The following is a 26652-nucleotide window of genomic DNA, read 5'->3' as shown; positions in this document are numbered from 1 at the left end:
AAGTGGTGAGAGAGGGCATCCCTGTCTTGTTCCAGATTTTAGAGGGAATGCCTTCAATTTTTCTCCATTCAGAATGATGCTAGCCTGAGGCTTAGCATAGATTGCTTTTACAATATTGAGGTATGTTCCTGTTATCCCTAGTTTTTCTAGAGTTTTGAACATAAAGGGATGCTGTACTTTGTCGAATGCTTTTTCCGCATCTATCGAGATGATCATATGGTTCTTATTTTTAAGTCTATTGATGTGGTGAATAACATTTATTGATTTCCTTATATTGAACCAGCCTTGCATCCCAGGGATGAATCCTACTTGATCATGGTGCACAATTTTTTTGATGTGCCTTTGTATCCGAGTGGCCAGAATTTTATTGAGGATTTTTGCATCCAAGTTCATTAGAGATATTGGTCTGTAGTTTTCTTTCTTTGAAGTGTCTTTGTCTGGTTTAGGTATCAGGGTGATGTTGGCCTCGTAGAATGAATTTGGAAGTTCTCCCTCTTTTTCTATTTCCCGAAGTAGCTTGAAAAGTATTGGTATTAGTTCCTCTTTAAAGGTTTTGTAAAACTCTGCTGTATACCCATCCGGTCCTGGGCTTTTCTTAGTTGGTAGTCTTTTGATGGTTTCTTCTATTTCCTCAATTGATATTGGTCTGTTTAGGTTGTCTATATCCTCCTGACTCAATCTGGGCAGATCATATGACTTAAGAAATTTATCTATGCCTTCACTATCTTCTAATTTATTGGAGTATAAGGATTCAAAATAATTTTTGATTATCTTCTGTATTTCTGAAGTGTCTGTTGTGATATTGCCTCTTTCATCCCGTATGTTAGTGATTTGAGTTCTCTCTCTTCTTCTCTTCGCTAGCATGGCTAAGGGTCTGTCGATTTTGTTTATTTTTTCAAAGAACCAACTTTTAGTTTTGTCAATTTTTTCAATTGTTTCTTTTGTTTCGATTTCATTGATTTCAGCTCTGATTTTAATTATTTCTTGCCTTCTACTTCTTTTGCTGTTGTTTTGCTCTTCTTTTTCTAGGATTTTGAGATGAAGTATGAGATCATTTATTTGTTGGTTTTTTCTTTTTTTAAGGAATGAACTCCAAGCAATGAATTTTCCTCTTAGAACTGCTTTCAATGTGTCCCATAGATTCCGATATGTTGTGTCTGTGTTTTCATTAATCTCTAAGAATTTTTTAATTTCCTCCTTGATGTCTTCTATAACCCATTGATCATTCAGTAACCTATTGTTCATTCTCCAAGTGATATATTCTTTTTCCTTCCTTCTTTTATCGTTGATTTTCAGTTCCATTCCATTATGATCAGATAGGATGCATGGTATTATCTCTACTCCTTTGTATTGTCTAAGAGTTTCCCTGTGACATAATATATGATCTATTTTTGAGAAGGATCCATGTGCTGCTGAGAAAAAAGTGTAACTGTTTGATGTTGGGTGGTATATTCTATATATGTCAATTAAGTCTAGGTTATTAATTGTGTTATTGAGTTCTATAGTTTCCTTATTCAACTTTTGTTTGGAAGATCTGTCCAGTGGTGAGAGAGGTGTGTTGAAGTCTCCCATGATTATTGTATGGTGGTCTATTAGACTCTTGAACTTGAGAAGAGTTTGTTTGATGAACATAGCTGCACCATTGTTTGGGGCATATATATTTATGATTGTTATGTCTTGTTGGTGTATGGTTCCCTTGAGCAGTATGTAGTGTCCCTCTTTATCCCTTTTGATTAACTTTGGCTTAAAATCTATTTTATTTGATATGAGTATGGATACTCCTGCTTGTTTCCGAAGTCCATATGAGTGATATGATTTTTCCCAACCTTTCACCTTCAGCCTATGTATGTCTTTTCCTATCAAATGCGTCTCCTGTAGGCAGCATATTGTTGGGTCTTGTTTTGTGATCCATTCTACTAGCCTGTGTCTCTTGATTGGTGAGTTTAAGCCATTAACATTTAGGGTTATTATTGAGATATGGGTTGTTCTTCCAGCCATATTTGTTTATTTATGTTACTAAACATGGTTTGTTTTCCACTTTGATTATTTTCCCCCCTTTAGTGTCCTACCTCCCACTGTTGGTTTTCATTGTTATTTTCCATTTCCTCTTCCTGTAATGTTTTGCCAAGGATGTTTTGAAGAAATGGTTTTCTAGCTGCAAATTCTTTTAACTTTTGTTTATCGTGGAAGGTTTTAATTTCATCTTCCATCCTGAAGCTTAATTTCGCTGGAAACACAATTCTTGGTTGGAACCCATTTTCTTTCAGTGTTTGAAATATGTTATTCCAGGATCTTCTAGCTTTCAGAGTCTGTGTTGAAAGATCAGCTGTTATCCTGATTGGCTTACCCCTAAATGTGATCTGTTTCCTTTCTCTTGTAGCTTTTAAAATTCTCTCCTTGTTCTGTATGTTGGGCATCTTCATTATAATGTGTCTAGGTGTGGGTCTCTTATGATTTTGCACATTCGGCGTCCTGTAGGCTTCTAGGATTTGGGGTTCTGTCTCATTCTTCAAGTCTGGGAAGTTTTCTCGAATTATTTCATTGAATAGATTGCTCATTCCTTTGGTTTGAAACTCTGTTCCTTCCTGTATCCCAATGACTCTTAAATTTGGTCTCTTGATGTTATCCCATATTTCTTGGATGTTCTGCTCATGGTTTCTTAACAGTCTTGCTGAGCTGTCTATGTTCTTTTCAAGTTGAAATACTTTATCTTCATTGTCTGATGTTCTGTCTTCTAAGTGTTCTACTCTGCTGGTAGTATTCTCAATTGAGTTTTTAAGTTGGCTTATTGCTTCCTGCATTTCTAGGATTTCTGTTTGTTTGTTTTTTATAACCTCTATTTCCCTGTATAGTTGATCTTTTGCTTCTTGGATTTGTTTATGTAATTCATTGTTGAAGTGATCTTTCATTGTCTGATTTTGCTGTCTGATGTCTTCCTTGAGACTCCAGATCATCTGAAGCATGTATATCCTGAATTCTTTATCTGACATTCCATCAGCTGCAGCTATTACCTCTTCTAAAGTTGAGTTGACCTGCAATGCTTGTGGTCCTTTCTTTCCTTGTCTCTTCATACTGTTCGCGTTCCTTTCTTCTTGGTGAAACTGTTGTGCTATTGAATTTTCCCCCTATATATTTATATTGGTCTTGTATAGTTGCAAAGTCTCCCTCGCAGGCACGGGCGGCGGCTCTGCCCCTCCGCCAATTGGGGCAATGTGCCTACCACGCCGGCAGGCCGCTGGGCCTGCTCTGCCAGTCGGTAGCAGGTCCGCCGTCCTTGCAGGCGCGGGCGGCGGCTCTGTCCCTCTGCGGGCCGCTAGGCTTGTTCTGTCGGTGGTCGCCGTTCTGCCTACTTTGCAGGCGCAGGCAGCGGCACTGCCCCTCTGCAGGCCTCTGGGGCTGTACTGCCAGTGGGTCGCAGGTCCGCCTACTTTGCAGGCGTGGGGGGGGTGCGGCTCTACCCTTCCTCAGGCCACTGGGCCTGTTCTGTCTCTCGGTTGCAGGTCTGACGTGTTCTGATGGTGGTCTCAGTTCCGATTACCTTGCAGGCGCGGGGGGGAGGGGGCGGCTCTGCCTCTCAGCAGGCCGCTGCTCCTCTTTTGCCGGTGGGTCGCAGGCCCGCCTACCTTGCAGGAGTGATTGGAAGCTCTGTCCCGCCCTGGGCCACTGGGCCTTTTCTGTCGGTGGTCACCCTTCCCCTACCTGGCAGGCGAGGGGGGTGGGGGGCGGCTCTGCCCCTCAGCAGGCCGCTGGGCCCGCTCTGTGTTTGGTCCCAGTTCCCTCTACTATGCCGGCGCAGGGGGAGGGGGCGGCTCAGCCTCTCAGCAGGCGGCTGCTCCTCTTCTGCCGGTGGGTCGCAGGCCCGCCTACCTTGCAGGAGTGATTGGAAGCTCTGTCCCGCCGCGGGCCACTGGGCCTTTTCTGTCTGTGGTCACCCTTCCCCTACCTGGCAGGCGAGGGGGGTGGGGGGCGGCTCTGCCCCTCAGCAGGCCGCTGGGCCCGCTCTGTGTTTGGTCCCAGTTCCCTCTACTATGCCGGCGCAGGGGGAGGGGGCGGCTCAGCCTCTCAGCAGGCGGCTGCTCCTCTTCTGCCAGTGGGTCGCAGGCCCGCCTACCTTGCAGGAGTGATTGGAAGCTCTGTCCCGCCGCGGGCCACTGGGCCTTTTCTGTCTGTGGTCACCCTTCCCCTACCTGGCAGGCGAGGGGGGTGGGGGGCTGCTCTGCCCCTCAGCAGGCCGCTGGGCCTGCTCTGTGATTGGTCCCAGTTCCGTCTACTATGCCAGCGCAGGGGGAGGGGGCGGCTCAGCCTCTCAGCAGGCGGCTGCTCCTCTTCTGCCGGTGGGTCGCAGGCCCGCCTACCTTGCAGGAGTGATTGGAAGCTCTGTCCCGCCCTGGGCCACTGGGCCTTTTCTGTCGGTGGTCACCCTTCCCCTACCTGGCAGGCGAGGGGGGTGGGGGGCGGCTCTGCCCCTCAGCAGGCTGCTGGGCCTGCTCTGTGTTTGGTCCCAGTTCTCTCTACTATGCCGGCGCAGGGGGAGGGGGCGGCTCAGCCTCTCAGCAGGCGACTGCTCCTCTTCTGCCGGTGGGTCGCAGGCCCGCCTACCTTGCAGGAGTGATTGGAAGCTCTGTCCCGCCCTGGGCCACTGGGCCTTTTCTGTCGGTGGTCACCCTTCCCCTATCTGGCAGGCGAGGGGGGTGGGGGGCGGCTCTGCCCCTCAGCAGGCCGCTGGGCCTGCTCTCCAGGCCGCTGGGCCTGCTCTCTATCATATTTCATCAAAGAACATTTACTAATTCAAAAATTGAAAGCAGGACAGCCAAACTTATCTAAGGGGTACAACTCATTTTATCTAATCACATCATGAGGTTTTCTAAGAGATGCTTAAAGTTCTGGGAGAAAAAAAAAATGATTGAAAGTTTGGCAACAGAAATTTATTGATTAGTTTGCAACATTAGTACAACATATATAACTTCATCACATGGTTACAATCCAGTATTTGTGCTTTGTAGGATAAGTAAACATTTATTCAAGCACAACAAACATCTACATACAATATTCTGGGATTGTTTAAAAAATAAATCTATCAGTTTCCATTTAGTAGCACAAAGAAGCACATTTCAGTTTGAGATAATGGATGGATTTTAAAATTTGGTTAATGTATCAAACTAAACATACAACCTAAATTTGGACCATTTGTGTAATAAATGCCCAGTGAGCCCTCAGAAAGACTCCTGGCATCGACGGTGGTGGTGGGGTGGGGAGTATGGCTTACAGGAAGCCTTCCTGGCATTTCAAGATGGGAGCGCTAGATACGGTAAGGCCAGCATGATGGCATATGGCCTTGTTCAAAATGACTTCTCAGTCTAAAAACACAGTAAAAGCAGAGTATTTCAGAAGATTCTTATTAAACAACTCTTTGATCAAGAAAGTAAAAGGTAGCTTATTTAGTTGGGAGAAAAGATGTAGCGAGATGTTAGATAACTTTAGTTTTCACAAGAGTAAATCTCTGTTATTAAAATATTTAAAATGTGACAAATCCTTTTTTTCTCAAACTGAGTGCCATTATCACTGAGTCAGAAGTCTGAAATCCCACCTACAAGGTCAGGTCAACACAAGGTTGTTACCCTGACTCCAACCCTATAAAGTCCTTGGAAGAACAGGCAGCCACACAAGTCCCTCCACGTTCAGAACACAAACCCTGAGCTCAATGCCAATATATAATTTCAGACAATCTCTTCATGGTTTCCAAACCTCTTAACTACTCAATATATTATTTAAGATAATAATCTCTCCATAATTTACAATAAAAATAAATCAAAAGTTTATATTTCATATAATCCAAAGCATAAGCAGATTTTATCTCAAAGAACTATTTCCTTTTCTTTTAAGTAAGAAAGCTTTCCCTTAGATGAAGAATTCTACAATAATTTTTACCCAAGTTAAGCAGTAATGGGACCAAGGCAGTATTCAGTCTTCCTCTGTCTAGTTGAATGCCACCAGTTTTCTGGTTAGCCAGGAACCCAGAGATTGTTGGCAAAAAGTGGGAAGTTTATTAGTGGATTGCAGTGAATACATGAAATCGCCTCAGTGGAGGACACTGTTTCATTCCTGTTATCATCCACTGATAATGTTCTGAAAGTGGAAATTATTTATACAAAGTCTGGGCATTTCTCCTGTATATTCTAAGTGTCTCTCTGGGCTATCAACCCCTCAGTCTGTTCTGAAAAGTAAAATGAACTTTATAGCATAGTTTATAAAATTATTTTAACCAGTGAGTTTGTTTCTTGTTGATTCATATAATTGGAGACATGACATCTCATTTTACATTATTAAACCTATGTGAGTCCAGCCATATCTTGGGCCTGATCATGATCTTTCTAACTTGGGCCCCACTGGAATGTCTCTTCCGGCTCTTCCAACACAAGCTCTTTTGATAATCCAAACAGGTTGTATTGATTTGTAGACTTTTATTTTGCTTTCCTTCAAATTTATTCCATGTCCAGTGGACTTGAGCCGTACATGCCTTATAGTTCTGCTAATGAGATGTGATGTTTTGAGAAAGTTCAGAGTGTTTAGAGCAAACCACTGTGATCTATGCCAGGATAAAGGAAGGACATTCTCCAGGGCAAAGCTGCCTTATCCTAGTTCCAGGAGCCAGTCAAAGAGACTTGGGGTCCCTTCTTTTTGCTCCTCATGCATTTTGCAGTACTGGACAACTGCGTGAAAGATATCTCCCACCTTCCAGGACTTCTGATGGACCAGCCGCACAACATCTAGAAACTAAAGCAAAACAGAGTCAGAATACAACATCCTCAAAGGCATCTTACTGAACCACCCTTTCAAGACCAGTGGCTGTCCAGTCTGTGTGTGAGTCTCTCTAGTCTCAGAGGACTGTTCTCTAGGACGGTATATTTCCTTGAGGTATTTCAGATTATTGGAGGGTCCCTTCAACTGAACTGGAATTTTCTACATAGCTGCTGCCCTGCATGGACCTGGACAGTAGGCTTATGTTGATTCTTCTTTTCAGTGTCAGATTTTTGGATGCTTAGTGTTTCCCGAAGTCTGCTTTTCTCTGAGACAGACCCCCTGTAACAAGGCTCTATAACATGGCTCTCTTCACTTCTGTCACTGTCACAAAGAATTTTTCATTGGATGTGCTTATTTAGGTCAAACAGATTCAGTGCCAGCTCTCAGGCAGGTCCACGTATTGGTTCCTCACCCACCTTGAGAAGCATCTCTCCTCCTCACGTGCTAAGATCAAGCATCAAGAGAGTTTCCAATAGTAACAGGAAAGGAAAGATTCAGGAAACACCCTAGATCTGTCACCTGGGCATTTGTGTGAACTTCAATTGGTCACAGCTAGAAACAGAATTCTAGACTGCAAGTAAATTGTGGGCCTGGAGGGATGGAAGACAGGAAAAATCACTGTCAGTCATTATCTTCATGAAACTACAGGATAAAGCCCAGCGTGAAACTCCTTAGACGGATATATTCAAAGAAAAGTAACAATTAATAAGAGCTTGAAGCTGCAGGAAGCACTTAATCATGTTTAGCTTCATTCCTTTTGAACGCCTGGGAAGCAGCCATTCACAATGAAAGACCTCAGGCTTCAGAAATGAGAAGTTGGCATCAGGGTCGTGGGCTTCTAACACTGTGGTCCGGAGCTCTTTGGATGATGGCATCCTTCTCTACTTTGGTACCAGGACAGTATATTAACATTCACATGAAGAGAAAGGATAGGCTGAGAATCCTGGTATCATTCTGAGGAAGAAAGCCCTCATTCTGAGGAAGAAAGCCCTGTTTGTTAAAGATATTAAAATTGGCATTCAATTATATTTCTTTAATGTTTCTTTTTTGGACATTTTTTAAAACTCTGCCTGTTTTTTTTTTTGTTGTTGTTGTTTTTCTTTTTCTTTTTTTTTTTTGCATTTTCTCAGACTTCAGAGATCAGCAAGAAACTGGAGTGTTAGTTTCTTTCCAGTTTGGATTTGTTAATTCATTTTAATTACTGAGAAGTTGTCTCAAGGAGAACCGCTGTTAAATTATGTTCTTTCTGCCAGCTGTGGTGGCACCCAACTATATGCACAGTTACAAAAATCAGCACTTTATTGTACTTGCTTGCTTTGTATTTTGCATAATCAAAATAAAGCAATTTTCGAGGCTGAAAAAATGAAAGACTTAACTTTTAATACCTGGAAATATAAATGTTGTCTTTAAAGAGTTTTAGGATGATGTAAAAGGGGACACAGATGGGAGACAGATGGCCACCATGTTATAGATAATAATCTCCCAGGAAGGATAATATCTTAGCTTTCATATCTCGTGCCTGCACCTACGAGTGCGCAGTGAATATTTGCTGAAGGGAGGGATGACCAAATGCAAACCAAATACATTCAAAGTTCTCAAGAAAACTACTGGAAATAGGGATGGACATCTAGCATCACTGAGGCTAAACTTTTACCAAGTATTCATTCTTTAATTTTAGGTAATGTATTTGAATGTCATGCATATAATTAAAAAAATAAACATGCATATGGGAGGAGGGGTTTGCTCAATAATTTCCTACTAGGGTGATCCATGAAAATGTTCAGAGGTCATGAATCTAGGGAAAGTCTGAAGAAAACCTGGAGGGGGATGATGGTAGTGGGCATGGAGCTCAATAGAAGCTTGTCAGTAGAGCCTGCCTCCAAGTAGGTCATTAAGGCCCTAGAGTGGAAGAAAGACGCAGCCCCCTCTTTTTACTGCTCACTACAACAGCAGTGGATAGTCAGCTCATTCAGGTCCGTCAGTCTAGTTAGAGTTACAGAGAACACAGTTGCCTGGAACCCTTCACCATCCTGACATTTTCCTGCTTGTCTGATCCCTAACATTTTAGGAAGAGATACAAACCCTTAGGTGAAGGCTTTGCTTGTCGTGCAAATACCCTTAGGAAGGGGAACATTCCAGGTGGCTACTAGTGGTTTACCTAGAAAGAGTTTTGTGAACCACTGTTTATACCTCTGTGCAAAAAAAGCTTCCAGTCATTCTTTGATTGAAGAGGAGGAAAAGAAGGAAAGGGTGGGACTTTGCATGTGGAATCAGCCTTTCCCAGCACTTGCTAGAAATCTGGGAAGTAGATGCTCCTGGTGGAGAAGGCCTGCACATCAGGGTCCTGGGGACCCACTGAGAGAGGCTCATGGCTCACTGACTTGTTTCTCATGGTTTCCCTGAAAGCTCATCAGTGGCCTTTGGCCAAAGTCTTTTCTTGAAGGTTCATTCTCTTCCTTAGCAAGTTTTATAAAGACGCATCCAAAGCAAAATACATAGAAATATAAAGCCAGCCTTAGCTCCTTTCTGCCTTCTCTCTGTAAACCTTGACTTTCTGGGCTACCACCTGATCAGCTTTGATCTCACATTCATTCCCCAGGGGTGGAGGAAGAATCAAAGATCAGGGGCAGATGCCAATATTTGCTAGACCCTTCCAGGCTTGCTGCTTCAGATTTTTCTGGAAGCCAGACTAAAGCTTCTTTCCATCTCTTTGGGGCCCGTGAAGGAGAGCATCTCACTGCTGTGTGACCACAGGATGACCACAGGATGCTGATGGCTGACCCAAAGGGGCAGAAATATCCCAGCAGGTAGATCACTAGGCCAGGAGTTTGTGCGATGGCCAGGAGCTAGAATCTGTCTCACACTTGCTAAGTTTCAATAGGTTGACGTTTCAATAGAGTAGGTTTTAAAAATGATCTGGCCCCACCAAACATAGCATGTTCCAAGACTCTGATGACTTGGACATTGAGACCTTGAAACATTTGTGGAGTTGAGGAGCAAGAAGGTCTCATGCTTTCTTTATTAAAAAGTTCATATAAAAACGAAATAAGATTGTGAAGAAGCGAGAGGAAGGTATTTCCACTTCATTATTATGGCCTTTAAACCCACATTTATTTAGCAGCAGGCCCTAGAGCCTCGATGGTGCCTGTCAGGCTGTCGCCTCTGTATTTTCCTCATCAGCTTTAGTACATCAAAAATCTGGGTAACCCTAACCCTAAACCCTAACCCTAACTGATTTAAAAAAATAAAAACAAGAAAATTATTTTTTGCCATTCCACTATCAATACTAATTAGATTCCTTTAATATAGATCACAATGGGCATTTCTTGAGCATTTGTCTTAGGAAACTAAAATAATCCATGTTCTGTGAGAGTTTATCATTAGCAGATTCATTTGAAGGAAAAGCATCAAATAGTAGATGACTTTTGTGTTCTGATAAAATTATATGGTAGGATCAATGGGAGCCGTTACAGGATTGTTCACTTTTTTGGAAACATTCAGCTTACACTTCTGAAAATAGCTGCTATGTTTTACTCCAAGGCAGAATTAGATTTCATTAAGCACAAGTGAGTTGGTTGGTGCTTAGATTGCTCCTAAACTCATGGCCTATAGAGACGTGATTCTTGGCTTGGCTGTGTCTTGGAATCCCTTCACAAACTCTGATGCTTGGGTGTCCTCAAAGAGGAGCTTCTGAACTAACTGGTCAGAACAGTAGGTTTGTAAAACCTTCCCAGGTGATTTTAACCCTCACTAAATTTGAGAATCCCGACTAATGGATTCTGTTCCCTGACAATTCTTGGGTTTACAAATGACAAACCTTAGTACCTCGAATGCTTCCTTATTTTTCCTTTCTATGTGACGTGTTTATTTAGAACTGATATTTTAATTGGAGTTATTTTGGGAAAAGTTATATCAATACCATCAACATTTTTCTCTCATTCTCTTTCTATCACTTTTCATGTGGAGTAAGAAATAAGAGGGAAGGCCACTTCTTTTCCGGCCCCCACTTTCTTAGGAAGGTAAGCATGTATCTGTTACTTTTCTGCGCATTCCTTTCTGTTTTTTGAAGAAAAGAAAGTAATTTTCAATGCAGGTTTAAAGATAAAAAAGGCACCAGATTTGCTGTGAGGACAGTCATCAGCCTACCCCAGCTCATGGAAGCTCAGCGACCTTAAACAGATCTGCAAAGCCAAGACCTTTGGATCCCAAAATCATGACTATTAGCCACTGGATTGTTGTTTTCTTTTATTAACCAGTTTTGTGCATGATTCTCTCTCTGTTTTTTTTTTTTTTTTTTTGCCTTGAATTAATGGGGTTAAATTTAAACGATGTCAAGGATGTTATAAATTAAATTTGTAAACATTTTCCGGTATCAGGTGTTGGGATTCTCAGCAGTCTTTCCCATGGAATTTAGCATATTTTAAGACCACTGTGAATTCTGCCACTCCTTCAGGATATCTATTATGGGAGGGGATCTCAGACTTTAGAGATCATCAGAATGAGACCAGAAGGAGCCTAGGAATCTGAACTCTGAGTAAATGCCCCATGTGATCTTGTGTTGTACTCAACTGGCTCATGGGTATGCTTTGAAAACATGTGTGTTGCTCATTTTCCTTGTTCAGAATGAGCTGCCATCACATCTCAAGGTTACAATCTGAGCCTCTTTTGATTTATGGTCTCCCTACTTTGGGTTCCTCCTGAACCAGAATGTAAACGTTGAGAGACTAGGAATTTGTTTCTTTTGTTCCCTGGATTCCTAGAGCTTAGAGCAGGGCCTGACATGCTGAAGATACTCCGTAAGCATTTGATGAATGTTCTGAATGTGACTTTCAAGGGCAGATAGTCTTTTAAGATGAGACAAAATACCAAAGAAAGGAAAAGTTTGGAAAATGAAGCTGCTGTGTGTCACTAGAAGAGTGACAGAACACTGGGCTCCCAGGATACTTGAAAGTTGCCTGTGGATTTGAAGTAAAGCTGGAATCAGTTCCAAGCTGTCTTTAAGCGCCCTCCAGCTCAGGGCCAAGTTCACTAGCAATGATGGGAAAGATGAGCTACTCTAGTAGACACTCATGAGATCCTCCTCCTCTTTAGCACAGGTTACTAAGTTGAGAATATCGTAAAGAGAAACATGATGACTGATTTAATTTATCCAAAAAAAAAAAAAAAAAAAAAAAAAAGAAAATGAAATCTAGATGCCCCTCCTGACAATAACTATGTAACCACTTGACCAGTTACAAAACAGAATGAGGTCTCAAAGATCACCTTTGATAAAAGCAGATATGTCTAAATGTTATTTAAACGTTTCATTTATTTACCAGTTCAGTCCTAGACGACCAAAAGTGGTTCCCATTTGTGGTAAAGCCACTAAATATAGATAGCCTTAACTGATGGATAAAAAATATTAGAAGAATTATCCCCTAAAATCACATTATTTAGAATTAAATTCCTTAACTTACTGCTAACTGAATGAGTAAAATGTCATTTAATGTTTTTCTTAATAACACTAGTGGAAGATTTATTTTCAGAAAAAAATAGTTATGAATGAGGACAGGCATTCTGTTTCAGAATAGAAAATCAGATGGAGATAATCTCATATGATTTCCATAATCAAGACATTAGTAATCTGTTCCATCAAGACACCACCCAAATGCTTCTATCTGGGGAGTAGCTAGAGGTAAGGTTGGAAACCAACCTGTCTATGAACCTGAGGTTGTTCACAGTTGCCCTCCCTGTTGTATGATGTGTGTGAGAGTGAGACGGACTTATGCTCTATCACTCCATCCTTTGCCCTGAGAAGGCTGAGTGGTAAGATGGAAGAAGAGTTTATTAAACAGTGACCTACTCACCACTTTGCAGAAAGAAAGCATGCTCAGTGTAGGAGGATGCCTAGACTTAACTCTGGACTGGTAGGCAGACCTAGGCATGCAAAGAGGTATGCACTACTGGTTGGAGGCAGAGGCTGAGGTGGGAGAGGGCATGGGAAAGGGATTAGAACTCCTTGATTTTTCCAGTAGCTAATCCCATTGGCTGGTTTAACAGAGGCAAGAAACCAATTCTAACTAGCAGGGAAATGGGCAAGAGGGTAAAGAACATTTTATTTTAGGCTGATAGGTTTTGGTACTGAAAATTAAAATGAAATTACACATTAAAAATATGTAGAGTAGCCGGCTTGGTGGTGCACACTTGTAATCCCAGTGACTCAGAAGGCTGAGACAGGAGGATTGTAAATTCAAGACCAGCCTCAGCAATTGAGCCAGGCCCTAAGAAATTTAGTGAGACCCTGCCTAAAAAAACAAAAAAGGACTGGTGTGCAGCTCAGTGATAAATATCACCTAGTTCAATTCCTAGCAACAAAAATAAATAAATAAATGAATTCCAGATTGTAATCTTAAATTCATTTAACTTGAGGGAAGTACTTTTTAGTAAAGAATGGCTGAGAAGTGTCTTATAGAGAAAGCAGAGCTTGGGGACTTGGCTCAACTGTTACTATCAGACCAATATTTCACGTACCAGCCTCTCTGACTCCTGCTTTGCTCATTAGTAAAAAAGGGGCAATGATATCTACGCTGCAGCTGGTCTCAGTGGTGCACATCTGTAATCCCAGCGGCTTGAGAGGCTGAAGCACTAGGATCATGAGTTCAAGGTCAGCCTCAGCAAAAGTAAGGGGCTAAGCAACTCAGAGAGACCCTGTCTCTAAATAAAATACAACATAGGGCTGGGCATGTGGTTCAGTGGTTGAGTGCCCCTGAGTTCAATCCCCGATTACCCCCCAAATAAAAATGTGTATATATATGTATTCTGCAATTCTCACATGGCTATTAAGAAATGCATTTTGAGGTACATAGAGGCTCCTTGGGACAATATGACATGAAAAAGATACATGGTGGCTGTGACAGGCAGGGTCCTAAAACAGCTCCCCAATTTCTGCCCTAATCCCTGGGGCCATGAATGGCATGAGAGAGCAAGTCCTCACTCTGCCACCTTACATGGTCGCAGGGATTCCTGTTAATTTTGACTTGATGGAGAGGGAGACTATCAGGGAAACCTAATCGAATCCTTTGAAAGCAGAGAATTTTCTCTGCCTACTGGCAAAAGACACCAGACTGACAGTGTGGAAACACAAAGTGGGTATGCAGTGAGGAGCTGGGTGGCTTCTAGAAGTGGAGAGGGGCTCCTGCCTGATGGGAAAACCCAGCAAAGAAATGGGAGTTCCAGTCCTACAACTGCAAAGAACTGAATGAAGACAGCAGCCCAAATGAGCTGGACATGGATTCTTCCCTGGAACTTTCCATAGAAGAGCTCAACCAGGCTGTCTATGATTTCAACCTTGTAAGATCTGAGTGAAAATCACTGTCAAACTCATCTGAACTTTTGGTCTGCAGAGCTGAGCGTTTTTTCAGCTGGTAAATTTTAGGGGATTTGTTAAGCAGCAATGGAAAACTAATATGGTGTTGCCATCAATCTGATATCTTTTAAATTATGGGAGCTGTAGTTTGAAGACATGGCCAATGGATTCACGTGGTTGAATTCTATTACAGATAAAAAAAAGATTTTGGAGACATGGAATCACAGCGACAGTTGCTATTCATTGTGAAGTTGGCTTAGGATCTGCTGCTCAGCTTTGTATTTCTGGAAGATGAAAAATGATAATGAGAAGTTTCCCCTAATGTGAAATTGCTTAGTGGAGAATTAAAACATGTCTCCTCTTTTACACCACATCAAGGCTCGTTTTGAATATCAGTGTGGCCTCACTTTAGTTTTTAAAACATATTGGGTCATTTCTTCCTATATTTGATTTAATTCATTGTTACAAAGAGGCTGGTCTCCAGAGCAAGGTAGCACTAAAAAAATGACAGAAAATATATATTTTTTTTCTATTTACTTTTCTCATTGCCACCAACCAGTTGGGACCAGTGGAGTCTCAAAAGAACAGCAATCATGACTATACCTGTATAGGTGGAGAGTTTCAAAGTTCTTGCCACAATTTTGAGGCCCAGAAAGGTCAAGATGAAATACTTCAAATTCATAATAGTTCCATGGGCATTTACTGAGTTTCCAGGAGTGATTAAACACACAGCATTATTGATACCCTCCCCAAACATGGAACATGGTACCTTTTCAATCTGGGTTTCCTGAGATTTCTTAAAGTAGATTGTGGGAATTCCCAATTCCGAGGCAGCTATCCATTGCAGAGTGGCTCTAAGCTCAGCATCAGGACACTCTGGCTCCAGGTCGAAGTTGATCACCAGCAGGCTCCTCTGGCGACTGGTGGCTCTCACTGCCATTCCAGGTGCCTGTTCTGAATGAACACGACCACGGTTTTACTCCACTTCCCAAAGGGAGATGCAGGCAATTGTGTGTCAAACTTATGGAACGGGGCTTACCCTTTATGCTCTCAGACTGTTCTTTAAGAATCTCCTTTTCTTCTACTAATTCACTTTGGGAGAAAACAATAGAATATGGTTGGTAATGTTTAGGAAGAACAGACTCTAAATGGGAGATGAGGTGATGGGTCTTACTGAACTGAAAGTTCCTGACATTCATTCTAGATTTGTCGTTCTCATAGAGCAACCTAGTGCTGGGAGAAGCCCATGTAGTATGACATAGGGTGCTGTCTGCAGCAAATAGCCTCCTTCACCTGTTCAACCTGAACGGCTCTAGTTAGGACAATGGGTGTGGGAGACCCCAGCCTCCTTCTCTTCAGCCTCCTTTCTATAAAACTTCACAGGGCTGAACAGTTAAGGAGAGATTTTTGGGTAATGAGTTCTGATTTGGGGACTTATCTTTATCATATATTTTACTTGTCATTCAATGAATCATATGTTTCCATCTTGTCAAATGCTTTTTCCCCTCTGTACTATGCTAGGAATATATATTTGCATTTTAATATAGAAAATTAGTATTTTACTTGTACATCATTTTTCATTCTGGAATAAGGCAAAAGACAATGGATAAACTGCAGAACTTAAATTTTACAGCAAAATATCTCTCTGGATGGAAGTTTTTCTTTTTTTATTGTGGAGGAATTTAGTAGGTTGGAAGTTATCTTAAAACAAGGGCCTCCTAACTGAAGGTATTTCATTAGCTATGGTGATGTTGAATATTGGAGGTGTCTTCCCCTGGTATGTGCTTATTACAGAGCCTTCTGGGTAGGGGGAAGCCTCAGTAGGGTTTCCAAAACGTGATCATATGGCCCACAGATAAATGGAAGTGGCCATCTTGGGAAGCCTGTGAATGTCTTATATTTTTATACTGTCTAGAAAGTTGGATTTAGGCTCTTAAAAATGTACCTATTGATAATAGAGAACTCTTTCATGTTCTCTGTTGCTATTAAGATCTGGCTCATATGCTTGATTATATTGATGAATTCCATTGTAATGATAAATTCCACTGATGTTGAGAGAAAGAGTGTAGCTATTCTTTTCATCCATACCTAACTATTTGTAGAAATGCCAGTTTCCTAAGGGTCTAGATTTTTTACTTGGTCTGTGAGTGATGTCCGTGGAGCTGCAGGAGGCTGTGAATGGAGATTGTGGTCTTGACTTTCCCTGAAGACAGACATTCCCTGAGTCTAGGCTCATACTACAGAGAATGATGGAAAAAGTCCCTAAACAAATGCTACCCCAAATTAGCTTTGTTTTGTTTTATTTGGGGTTTCTCCTTAAAGAATAAAGAATAATGTGTTGAATAATGGCCCAATGGAACCACATAGGATTCACTGTGACCTTCAGTTGCTGAGGAAAATCTCTGATGAAATGGTGAAATAAAGCTCTTTAGATGTAGAAAGTGACTGAGAAAATAGGTTAATTAGCAACTTTACTCCTCAACTTTTTTTATTTTTCTAAAATTTCAGAAATCTACAAATAATAAGCTAAGCCATAATATCAAACAAAGATTTTTGGTTCTAATTTGGATTTTAATTTTAAGATTTTGGTTTTAATTTTCCAGAGTAATCACAAATTCTGTAAGTAGTCTTGATTTTTGTGATGTCCTGCCTTTCTGTGCTATAGTTATGTAGTACATATTACATTTATCTAAGTTTTTTTCCTTTATTCTTTAGAAGTTCCCATGTGGTAGTCACACATCTCCATTATGGCAACCATTTGGCACTAGACACATTTAGTAGTGAGCTCAGGTGTGTCCACAAGCATAGGAAAAATCATTTACTTTGACTCAATTGAAGTGAGTATATTCTATAGTGAAGAACAGTAAATAGTACAATTTAAATGGAATATTGGTTTCTATATATCCAAGTAAGTAAAATTACATACACTTGCGATTATAATGGTAAACTTTATCTGAAATAAAATTCCACAGGGGTCAGATTGGAAACCAAGAAAGCAAGTAGTGATAGGGCAAAGGCCTGTTTTAGGTCCTGAGTCCTTGCTCTAGTGACATGAAACCACAGCAGCACAGACACAATGGAATCAGTGGTTGGGCACGACCTGAATGATCGAAATGGATTGCCAGATGGAATTGGAGTAGTGGTCTCACAATCACTGCATCTCAGTGGCTACTTACTTAATCATGGGAGAAGATGGTATGCTTTCCTGATAAATGTCCAGCTCCATAATGCCAAGACTGCTAGTGGCACTACTGTTGCCATTGCTGACAAAGCAAAAGTTTACATATTAATGCCCATCTCCACCCCCTGACCATGCTATTGACACTGATGCTCCATTGTTGTAAGAGGTCCTTCCCTAGGTCCCTGGAAAAACATTGCAGTGTGTCTGGGAGTCCTTCATTGATACTGGTTTTTAATCACATTAGGAGAAAACACAAGACAGAAGCTGTTTAACAGGCTCAAGCTGATAATAATAACAACAACTATTTTTATCATTATTATGATAATTTACAGTCACACCTGGCAGATCCTACCTAGTGGGTAATAATCAGAATTGCTATTTCTTTCTTCATTCTGGTTAGAGGGAAAGATTTTATCTACCAGCAAAAAACTTCCTGCTTCTGGGTTTGTCTGCAGGATGAAGATGTTCCTGAAAATACTGTCTGGGAGAGATACCAGAATGCTTATCTGTTTGCTTCTTGGATTTTGATAGAAACCTGTGGACTCATACATGTGGTCCCTTTGCCATTCACAGATTTTTCTCAGGGACGTTCCATAGGATTTCATAGGATGTGCACCTGGCTTGAGTTTCCTATAAGTTGGGTAATGTCAAATTTTATCACTCTTCCATCTTATAGTCTTCCAGAAGGGATGACACATCATAGAGAAGGAGGAGGATCACATATTGTATAGTGTGTCACTTTCACAGGCTGCACAATTAACACATGGTCTAGTTGCCAGCCTTGCTCACTGAGACACAGCAGAGTAGAGCCACATTGAAGGCTCTGTCTCCCCTTGTGAAGTGGAACGTGGCTGCTGTTAGCAACTCACGAGTTTCCCCACACCTTCTCTACTGCCCAGTGATGTCTCTTCTAAGCAAGGTTTTGAAAGGGTGTGTCATGTAATGGGACTGTCTCGGCTTTCTTCAGGAATACCATGAGTCACCAACCCAACTCCCTCAATTTTAAATTCTTGTCTGAAATTTCAGGTGAGACATTCAATATGTTCACAGACTAAAACCTGATGACTCAAAATTATACTGGAGGTGAATAATCTATACACTTCTGCTGTTGAGTGAAAAGTCTCAAGTTCTTTCTGTTTTTTTTTTTTTGTCTCTATTTTGTGGCATTTTTCCACATTTTTAAAAAAATTTAGACAAATTATTTAACACTATGAAATATCCCTAAGTCTAAACAGACTCAACTGTCAGTGATAGAATTTCCAGAGAGCTCTACATATATCCAGATGCTTTGGAATCTCACTTTCCAATTGCCCTCTCTGGAACATCTGTGGGTTTGTTGGTTCAATGTCAAACAAGACTTGGAACAGAAACACAGAGATTCTTGTGGAGGTTCCACTTCACAGAGGAATAGCTTTTAGTACATATCTCCTGACTGTCTCAAATCCTTCCAAATCTTATCTCTCCTAAACTCCTCTCTGCCTTTTCTGAAGGAGCAATACAGAGGACCGGGGAGGTCAAGGGGAGGAAAGTCAGATCAAGACACACAACACAGCTTCTGTCATGTAGACCCAGCCTGTGTTGCATCTGAAATACAAATGAACCAGAAACAAAGTTCAAACACACCAGTGTAATAGAAGTCCTCCATTAAAAAACAAAACAAACAAACAAACAAACAAACAACCCCCCCCCCCCAAATCCCAGAAGTTTGTTATCACAGAATGCATTATCTGGGCTTTGAGGGAAGGGAACAAACTCTTCACTTTGGCCGAGGTAATTTAAGGCATAACTGGATATTAAGATGCCTTTCAGCACAAATCATGACAGGCAGGAACCTTGACCCCATGGTGGCTTTCTTTTTTGACTTTTCTGTATTAGGGACACTTTGCATTTCTGTAATATGTTGAGAGCAGCTTCCCTGGGAGTCAAGTGAAAGACAGGTACCTCATGGATCGCTCACTGAGCTGCAGGAAGCTACTTGTGTCATCTGGGTTGTCCTCCTCGTTGGCCAGCTGGGACCAGCTGCCTGTACTCTCCTCGCTGCTGCTGAGAGGGTTGTGGAACTCATCGGGGGCTCTGGCTTCTGCCGAGACTTCAGCCCCTGGTACATCTCTGGCATCAAGACTGTCACTGTAGATGGAAGACATTATTAACAGGAGGGGAGGTACAGCAAGGTCTTTTCAGGGAGTCATGCTGGACACTGTTGAGCCTGGATCTCCACATAGTGAACAGATGTCACTGGCCACAGGTGGAGACTTTCTTTAGCTGTTCCTTCCTTTGGAGCCCTAGATCCCATTTGGCCTTTTCAGGATTCTCCATTGGCCTTGCTATCTCTTTAGTTGATCTCTTTCTGGTGACTCTCTCTGCTCACTAGAAAAACAGGTTGAATCACCCTGCCCCGCACAGATCAGATTTATTGAGGGACAGAGGTATTTAAACTGAAGATACACAAAGCATTCTCCCCAGTGATTATGATCCAGTGGTTCTGGAGGGAGGCCCAGGAGTCTGAAACTTCACCAAGCACCCCAGTAATTCTAATGCAAGTGGGTCTATGGACCATGCTAGGATAAAAAAACCCGACCCTGTTCTGGAGTTTCTCAAGTCATTTTTCCTGCAAATGCCTCTGAACCTATTTTGTACTCGAAGCCACATTTTACGCAGTCCCCTCCCTCTGATACCTGGCTTACATCAGCATCACCTCTTGGAATCATTGCAGTTTTAGACCAAGAAACTCTCCAAAGCATTCAGTCTTGATTGCTCAGTCCTTTGTCCTTGAAGTGTCCCTTCCCTAGCCTCCTATGAATTTCTACCTCTGGCCACTCCTTGCCTGGAGCCTAGTTCTCTGTTTCTCCTTCAAGTGTCACTAGAGCCAGTTCTGATTGATTCACTGCCCTCATTTCCACAGTCTGTCCCTAAGCAATTCCATCTATTTTCCTGTCCATGTCAATAGCTTCCAAATTTGAATCCCACTCAAGACCCCATCGTTGGATTCGAGGGCTTCTTTTTCAATTGGCCTCGTGAACATCTCCAGTCTGTCTCCTAACATCTCAGAATGGGCATATCTAAAATAAATCCTGATGGCAGTCCCACACTTTTCATGTGCTTTTTATTTCCATTGACCTTTGGTATCAATCACTGTGACCTTCAGTCCCAATCTAGAGTTTATCTCAAATACTCATAACTGTCTTTGTGCTCATGAAATTACCTTAATTTCCTTCCTAATTGCCAAAAATTTAGATTTGAAAGGGAAATTTATAGACTTTCTGCAGATGAGAACATGGAAGCCCAGTGAGGTGGAAGGATTTATCCGAGGTTGCAACGAGAGTTGGTACCAAACTTTAGACCTTGGCCAGTGGGTGTTACACATCACTCCTCGTTGAACCACATTCCTTCAACCTTTCAGCAGTTGTACCCCAGCTGCCATTCCACTTTGGAAACCTTCACTATGTTGCTGCTAGATTAATGTTTCTGAAAGATGATGTTGGTCAAGAACCTTCAGGAATCTTTGAAAGCTAAACCTTTATGGGGGTCCTCTGCCTATCCAGCTTTGTCTGCTTCCACCTGGTCACTACGTGGTCAAAAAACTGTATCTGTTGTTCCCCAAACATGCCACCATCTTTTTGCCTTCTATCTTTTGCCTAGTCGCTTCCTCTGATCAAACATTGGAGAAAAGAGTATTGGATAAAGGAGTGTGATAACTGGGTCAAGTGGTGGTTCCATTCCAAGTTTTTAAAGCAATCTCCATACTGCTTTGCATAGTGGTTGTACCAATTTGCAATCCCACCAATAATGCATGAGAGTACTTTCTCCCCACATCCTCACCAACATTCGTTGTTACTTGTATTCATTATAATTGCCATTCTGACTGGAGTGAGATGGAATTTCAGTGTAGTTTCAATTTGCATTTCTCTAATTGCTAGCGATGTTGAACATTTTTTCATTTATTTGTTGACCATTCATATGTCATCTTCTGTGAGATATTTGTACAGTTCCTTTGCCCATTTATTGATTGGGTTATTTATTTTTCTCGTGTCAATTTTTTTTTAGTTCTTTGTATAACCTGGAGATTAATGCTATATCCAAGGTATTTGTGGTAAAGATTTTCTCCAAAATACTTAAAAACAGTATAATACAGTGACATAGCCACATCAATGTTTATAGCAGCTCAACTCACAATAGCCAAGCTATGGAAACAACTTACGTGTCTTTCAACAGATGAATGGATAAAGAAAATGTGGCATATATACACAATGGAATATTACTCAGCCATAAAGAATAATGGAATAATGAATCACATTTGCTGGTAAATGGATAGGACTGGAGAATATCATGCTAAGTGAAATAAGCCAATCTGACAAAACCAAAGACCAAAATATTCTCTCTGATATGTGGATGCTAATGCTAAACCATGGAGGTGTGGAGGGGAAGAATAGAAATCCAATGGATTGGACAAAGGGGATTGAATGGAAGGGAGAGGGGGGTATAATAGAAAGGACTGTAGAATTAATTGGATATAACTTTCCTAGCCTTGTATTTGAATACACAAAGAGGGTAACTCTGCTAAATGAACAACCACAAGAATGGGATCCTAAGTAGAATAAGTTATACTCCATGTATGTATAATTTGCCAAAAACACATTCTACTGTCATGTATAACTAAAAAGAAAAAAAAAAGTGTTGGAGTGCTGTTCCTGTTGTTCAACAGCTAAGGATTCCAGTTCCACCAGCTGACCTTGTTCAATATGGAGAAGTTAAATAACCTCACCAAAAATAAAAAAATAATAATAATTTACACTTCACATAGGCTTTTGGAAAACATAAATTGTAAAATAAAATTTGTTTAATGCACTCAGTTTAGCACCTAGAATATAAGTAAAAATTATCATCATTCTTTATTAGTGAAATATATAATTCTTCAGGAATCATATGTCTAATAACATTCTTCTGCTTCTTACTACCTTTAGAGGCTCAGCTAAGAGGCTTCTAAATCTCTAAATCCTTTCTTAATCTTATTGGCTTGGGTCATCTCTCTCTCTCTTTCTCTCTCTCTCTCTTGAATGCACAAAGCAATGCATCTGTTTTTTTTATTTTTATTTCCTAATTTGCACTCTAGTTATATAGTTATTTGTGTGTGGGAAGCCATTCTCACACGTGATTTGAGTTACCTCCCTGGCTGGGTGAGAGGCGCTTAGACACAGCCGTGTCAGAGCCTTCCCCACCCTGTCCCAGGTGCGAGGGCTTGTCCTTTTGGGCTGTGCCTGACCACTGATCCGAAGACCAATCACTGATCCTGACCTTGGAATGCTGCCCCCCTCGACCTTCATTGGATGGAATTTTTCCTTGAATTTTTTGTTCCCCAATAAAAGCTCACTCCCTGGCGTGTTCCCTCTCGCTGGCCTCTCGTGTTAACCTCGCCACCGCATTAGGTGGCTGGAGGCAGGAGCTAGGAGGGGCCGTCTCTGAGCTGGGCAAATAAGGTAACGAGGGTTATGTCTCTTTAATTTTAAAACTCACTAGTTAATTTTTATGCTTTCGAACCTCTATTATGAAGCTAGCGTGCTGGTCGCGTGGCTAAATTTGTGTTTATAGCATGCATTATTATGCATTTTATACTTTTTGATACATTACAAACAGAGCTATGGATGAATGAGATTCATCTTCAGATGAATATGTTATTGTTAAAAGTGCTAAGTTTTATAACTAGACCTGTATTTTCTATTTAAATGGCTCCACTTGTTCAGTCTAAAACTGTGGAAGATCTGAGATGCACTACTTACAAGATAACAATATTTAAAATAAATATGGTGTTGATATGGGGCAGTTTCTAGTATGTTCTACTGCTACACCTGGTGCTTAATAAACCTGACTTTCCATTTGTGCCTGCTACAATTGAGCACGCGCGTAAACACACACACACACACACACACACACACACACACACTCACACAGGGTTACTTGTCCTCTAGATCTGGGGTTTAGATACTCAGGCATTCACAGAGCTGTGCATCCCAGTCCCCATGGTCTAATTTCCCAATGCACTGTACATGATGTGAGGTGAGAGATGCACCCTCAGAATTATGAAGACAGAACTCATTCAGAAGTTCAGGGGTTTCTGTAGCATCTTTTTTTGCCCTTCACCCCGCCCTCCCCAAATAGTGTCTGATGAGGAGTGAGACAAAGAGGAGACTGAAAGAGGGGAAGAGAGAATAGAGAAAAAGGGAGACTGAAATTGACAAGGCAGGATAGGGAGGGAGAGAGAAGGAGGGAAGAGATCTGCTCTAGAATACAATCTGCAAAGAGAGGGGAATAGTCTCTGCTTCACCACCCTATAATGTAGACAAGAGGCCCCAGGGATATACATCTGTGTGTATCTAGAAGTCTGTCTTTTGGGTTGGTGTTCATTCACCCTTTAAACCAATTAGCAGTGTTCTTTGCTTCAGGAGACGCTGAGTATTACATAAATGTGAACATTTTCATGGGAGTTTGTCTTCTGATACCAACTACAGGATCATCAAAAACAAACAGAGCAGAAGATAACGACAATAATGACTGCAAACAAAAAGCAACAGAGTATTTCTCAGCAGACACTGGGAAATACAACCACTTGGTGCACCAGACACTGGATGCCTCTTTCCAGGCCATTTCACACTGATGGCGGTCAGTATTTTCTGCTGACCATGCACATTGGGAATTACCCTTGCATACAGGATTTCCCTACCTAAGCCCTACACTTTCCCAGTGAGCATCCCAATGACTGGCTAACACAGAGATATAACAGCCTACTTTTTGGACAGCAAATGCCATGGGCCATCCAGCTCCTGTGTTCCCCCAGGATGTGCTGAATTGCAAGCAAAAGTTGAGGGCACCTTCTCCCTTGCCCAGTCTTGCCTTTCCCACTTCCTTACACAGGCAGATATAGTGCACTTACCTCTGGAGAGCAGTTCCTAACAAGTTCTCCATCTGAAGGTATTAATCTCCTGGTTATACATCTGCAGCTCTCCCTCTCTGGGTCTGTTGCCAGGAAACACAACCTGATTCACTGGGACTCTTTCATTTAAAATAGCATATTGGCTACAGAAAGGTCTTTGTGATTTTTCTCCACCTAAGAATTAGTTCTGTTATCTATTCTTAATGGTTATACTATAAATTATTTCAAAAATTACTTCTAGCATAGAAAGTGGCGTTCCAAATGCATGACATTGGGGGTATGGCTAAACATTTCCTTTTGATTGGTGAACTTTGTAATCTAAAAATTTCTAAAAGCAATTTGGACCCTTGTCTCCAACATTCTTTCTGACAACATTCTGGGTAGCCGTGGTACCAAAGTGTGCCTGTCTTTGGGAAGCTCTGCTACTTGACACGCTTGGTTTTCCTTCCTAAAATGTTGAGATCTTTCCAAATTGAGCAGGGAGAAAAAAAGGGAGAAGGGATGTATCCAAGGAGACAGAATTACTTACATTTAAATGAAGGAAAAATTTACTGACAACAAATGAAAACAATAACACATTGCAAAAAAAAAAAAAATGTAAATGAGCCAGGGGCTGTGATAAAGGAGAGGGCTCTGACCCTATTTATATGTCTAGTTAAAAAGCAATTTCCTGGATTAATTCCTTACTAAATTAGGACCTTTTTTTCAGAGGACAAATTGATTTCAGGATATTTCTTGCTAAAAAAAGGAGTTAAATCTGTGATTGACATTGAACATCCAGGTTTAAAAAGGAGTCTCTCCAGGCATTTTATTTTATCTCAATTTCATGCTCTATTTACAGTAAATCTCATGTTCCATGCCACATAACTGGAAATGGAGAATGAATAACAATTATTCAAAATAGTAGTTCTCAGTTGTTTTTGAGAGAAATGTAGAGCTTTACTCCTTTATGAATGACGACTGGTGTGTCGTGCAGACATACGCAGGTGACCTTCCCTCTTGTGAGCTCATGGTTCACGGACAAGCTTTGCAGACTCTCTGCCCTGCACATCCAACATTTCTGTGTTGGCAGATCCTCAGGGACCCTCAAGCCCAGTGTTCTCCCAAACTTCCTTCTCTGGTTAACCACTTTCATGACGTACCTGTATTCCACCTGTGTCATAGCACTCCCACAATTTCTTCAAATCAGTTTACATAACATAATTATGCTTATTTTAAAAGGAAGTTTTAAGTCATTATTGTCAATGGAACATAGCTTCCCTGCCGTAGGTAAAAGGCAACAATAAAAATAAATACATAGCTATAGTAAAATTCCTCTTCTCAATGGGTCATACAGTCAGTGCAAAAAGTTCTTTGAAAGAGGAAATCATAAGAATTAAATGTTTGGACCTTGCTTATTTAACTTCAACTTTATATATTTACATATTTATCAGAGTTTGGACGAAAAAGTTTTTTTTCATTTCACAGATTTTCTCTATTCTGCTTTTGTAATCATTGGTTTCTGCTCCTATTTTTATTATTTCCTTCCTTATGTTACTTTGGGTCTAATGATGATATTTTTTTTTAGCATCTTAAGGTAGAGTTTAGATCACTGATTTTACACTATTATTATTTTTTAAACAGAAACATTTACAAGAATAGATTCATTTCCTAAGCACTGCCTTAGCTCTATCTCACAAATTCTGATGTGTTTTCATTATCATTCAATTCAAACTTTGTCTAACTTCCCCTGTGACTGTTTGACCAATGGATAATTTAGAGGTGTTGTTAATTTCTAAATATCTTGGAAGACTTTCCAGATCTCTTTTTATTATTCATTTTTTAAGTTCCATTATGATCAAAGAACATCTTCTGTATGATTTCAATTATTTTAAATTTATTAAAGTTTATTTTATGGCCTTATGGGACATTGTGGTAAATATTTCAAGTGGACTTGAAAAATATGAATATTTTGTTTTTGTGGATGGGGTGTTTTATAATGTTAATTACATTCAGTTGACTGTGATGTTGTTCAAGTCTTGCTTATTTATAGTGTCTTTCTATTATTATGCAATTACTGAGAGCAAAATTTCCAACTATAATTTTGTTTTTTTTATTTCTCCTTCTTACTTTTGTTTCATGTGGTCTAAGGCTCCTTATTGACGAAATTACATATCTAGGATTATTATGTCTTCTTGATAAATTGACCCCCTTAGTATTACAAAATATCTGTATTTATCCCTGATAATAGTCTTTATCCTGAAGTTCACATGGTCTGATATTAATATAGTTATTCCACCCATCTTAAGATTTCATTTTCCATCATTTTACTCTTGACCTATTTGTGTTTTTATATTTGAATTGTATTTCTTATAGACAGTTTACGCTGGAGTTTTGCTGTTATATTTGACAATTTCTGCT

At 40.8% G+C, this 26652-nt stretch overlaps 1 protein-coding gene across 1 annotated transcript in view; it reads right to left on the bottom strand.

Annotated features, from left to right (window-relative positions):
* Nucleotides 1-5933: 5933 nt before the first annotated feature.
* Sphkap (SPHK1 interactor, AKAP domain containing) overlaps nucleotides 5934-26652 on the bottom strand; it is a 151162-nt gene continuing 130443 nt past the window's right edge. The window contains exons 8-12 of the mRNA XM_071619346.1: nucleotides 19269-19454; nucleotides 17323-17409; nucleotides 15186-15238; nucleotides 14916-15100; nucleotides 5934-6774 (exon numbers count right to left, since the gene is read on the bottom strand). Coding sequence (XP_071475447.1) covers nucleotides 6631-6774; nucleotides 14916-15100; nucleotides 15186-15238; nucleotides 17323-17409; nucleotides 19269-19454 — 655 coding nt within the window. The 3' untranslated portion in view covers nucleotides 5934-6630. The remainder of the gene's footprint in view (nucleotides 6775-14915; nucleotides 15101-15185; nucleotides 15239-17322; nucleotides 17410-19268; nucleotides 19455-26652) is intronic.

This window comes from Marmota flaviventris, chromosome 11, assembly GCF_047511675.1.
Source record: "Marmota flaviventris isolate mMarFla1 chromosome 11, mMarFla1.hap1, whole genome shotgun sequence".
Classification (NCBI taxonomy): Eukaryota; Metazoa; Chordata; class Mammalia; order Rodentia; family Sciuridae; genus Marmota; species Marmota flaviventris.
The sequence above is the reverse complement of the archived record's forward strand: the minus strand, read 5'-3'. Positions and strand labels throughout refer to the sequence as shown.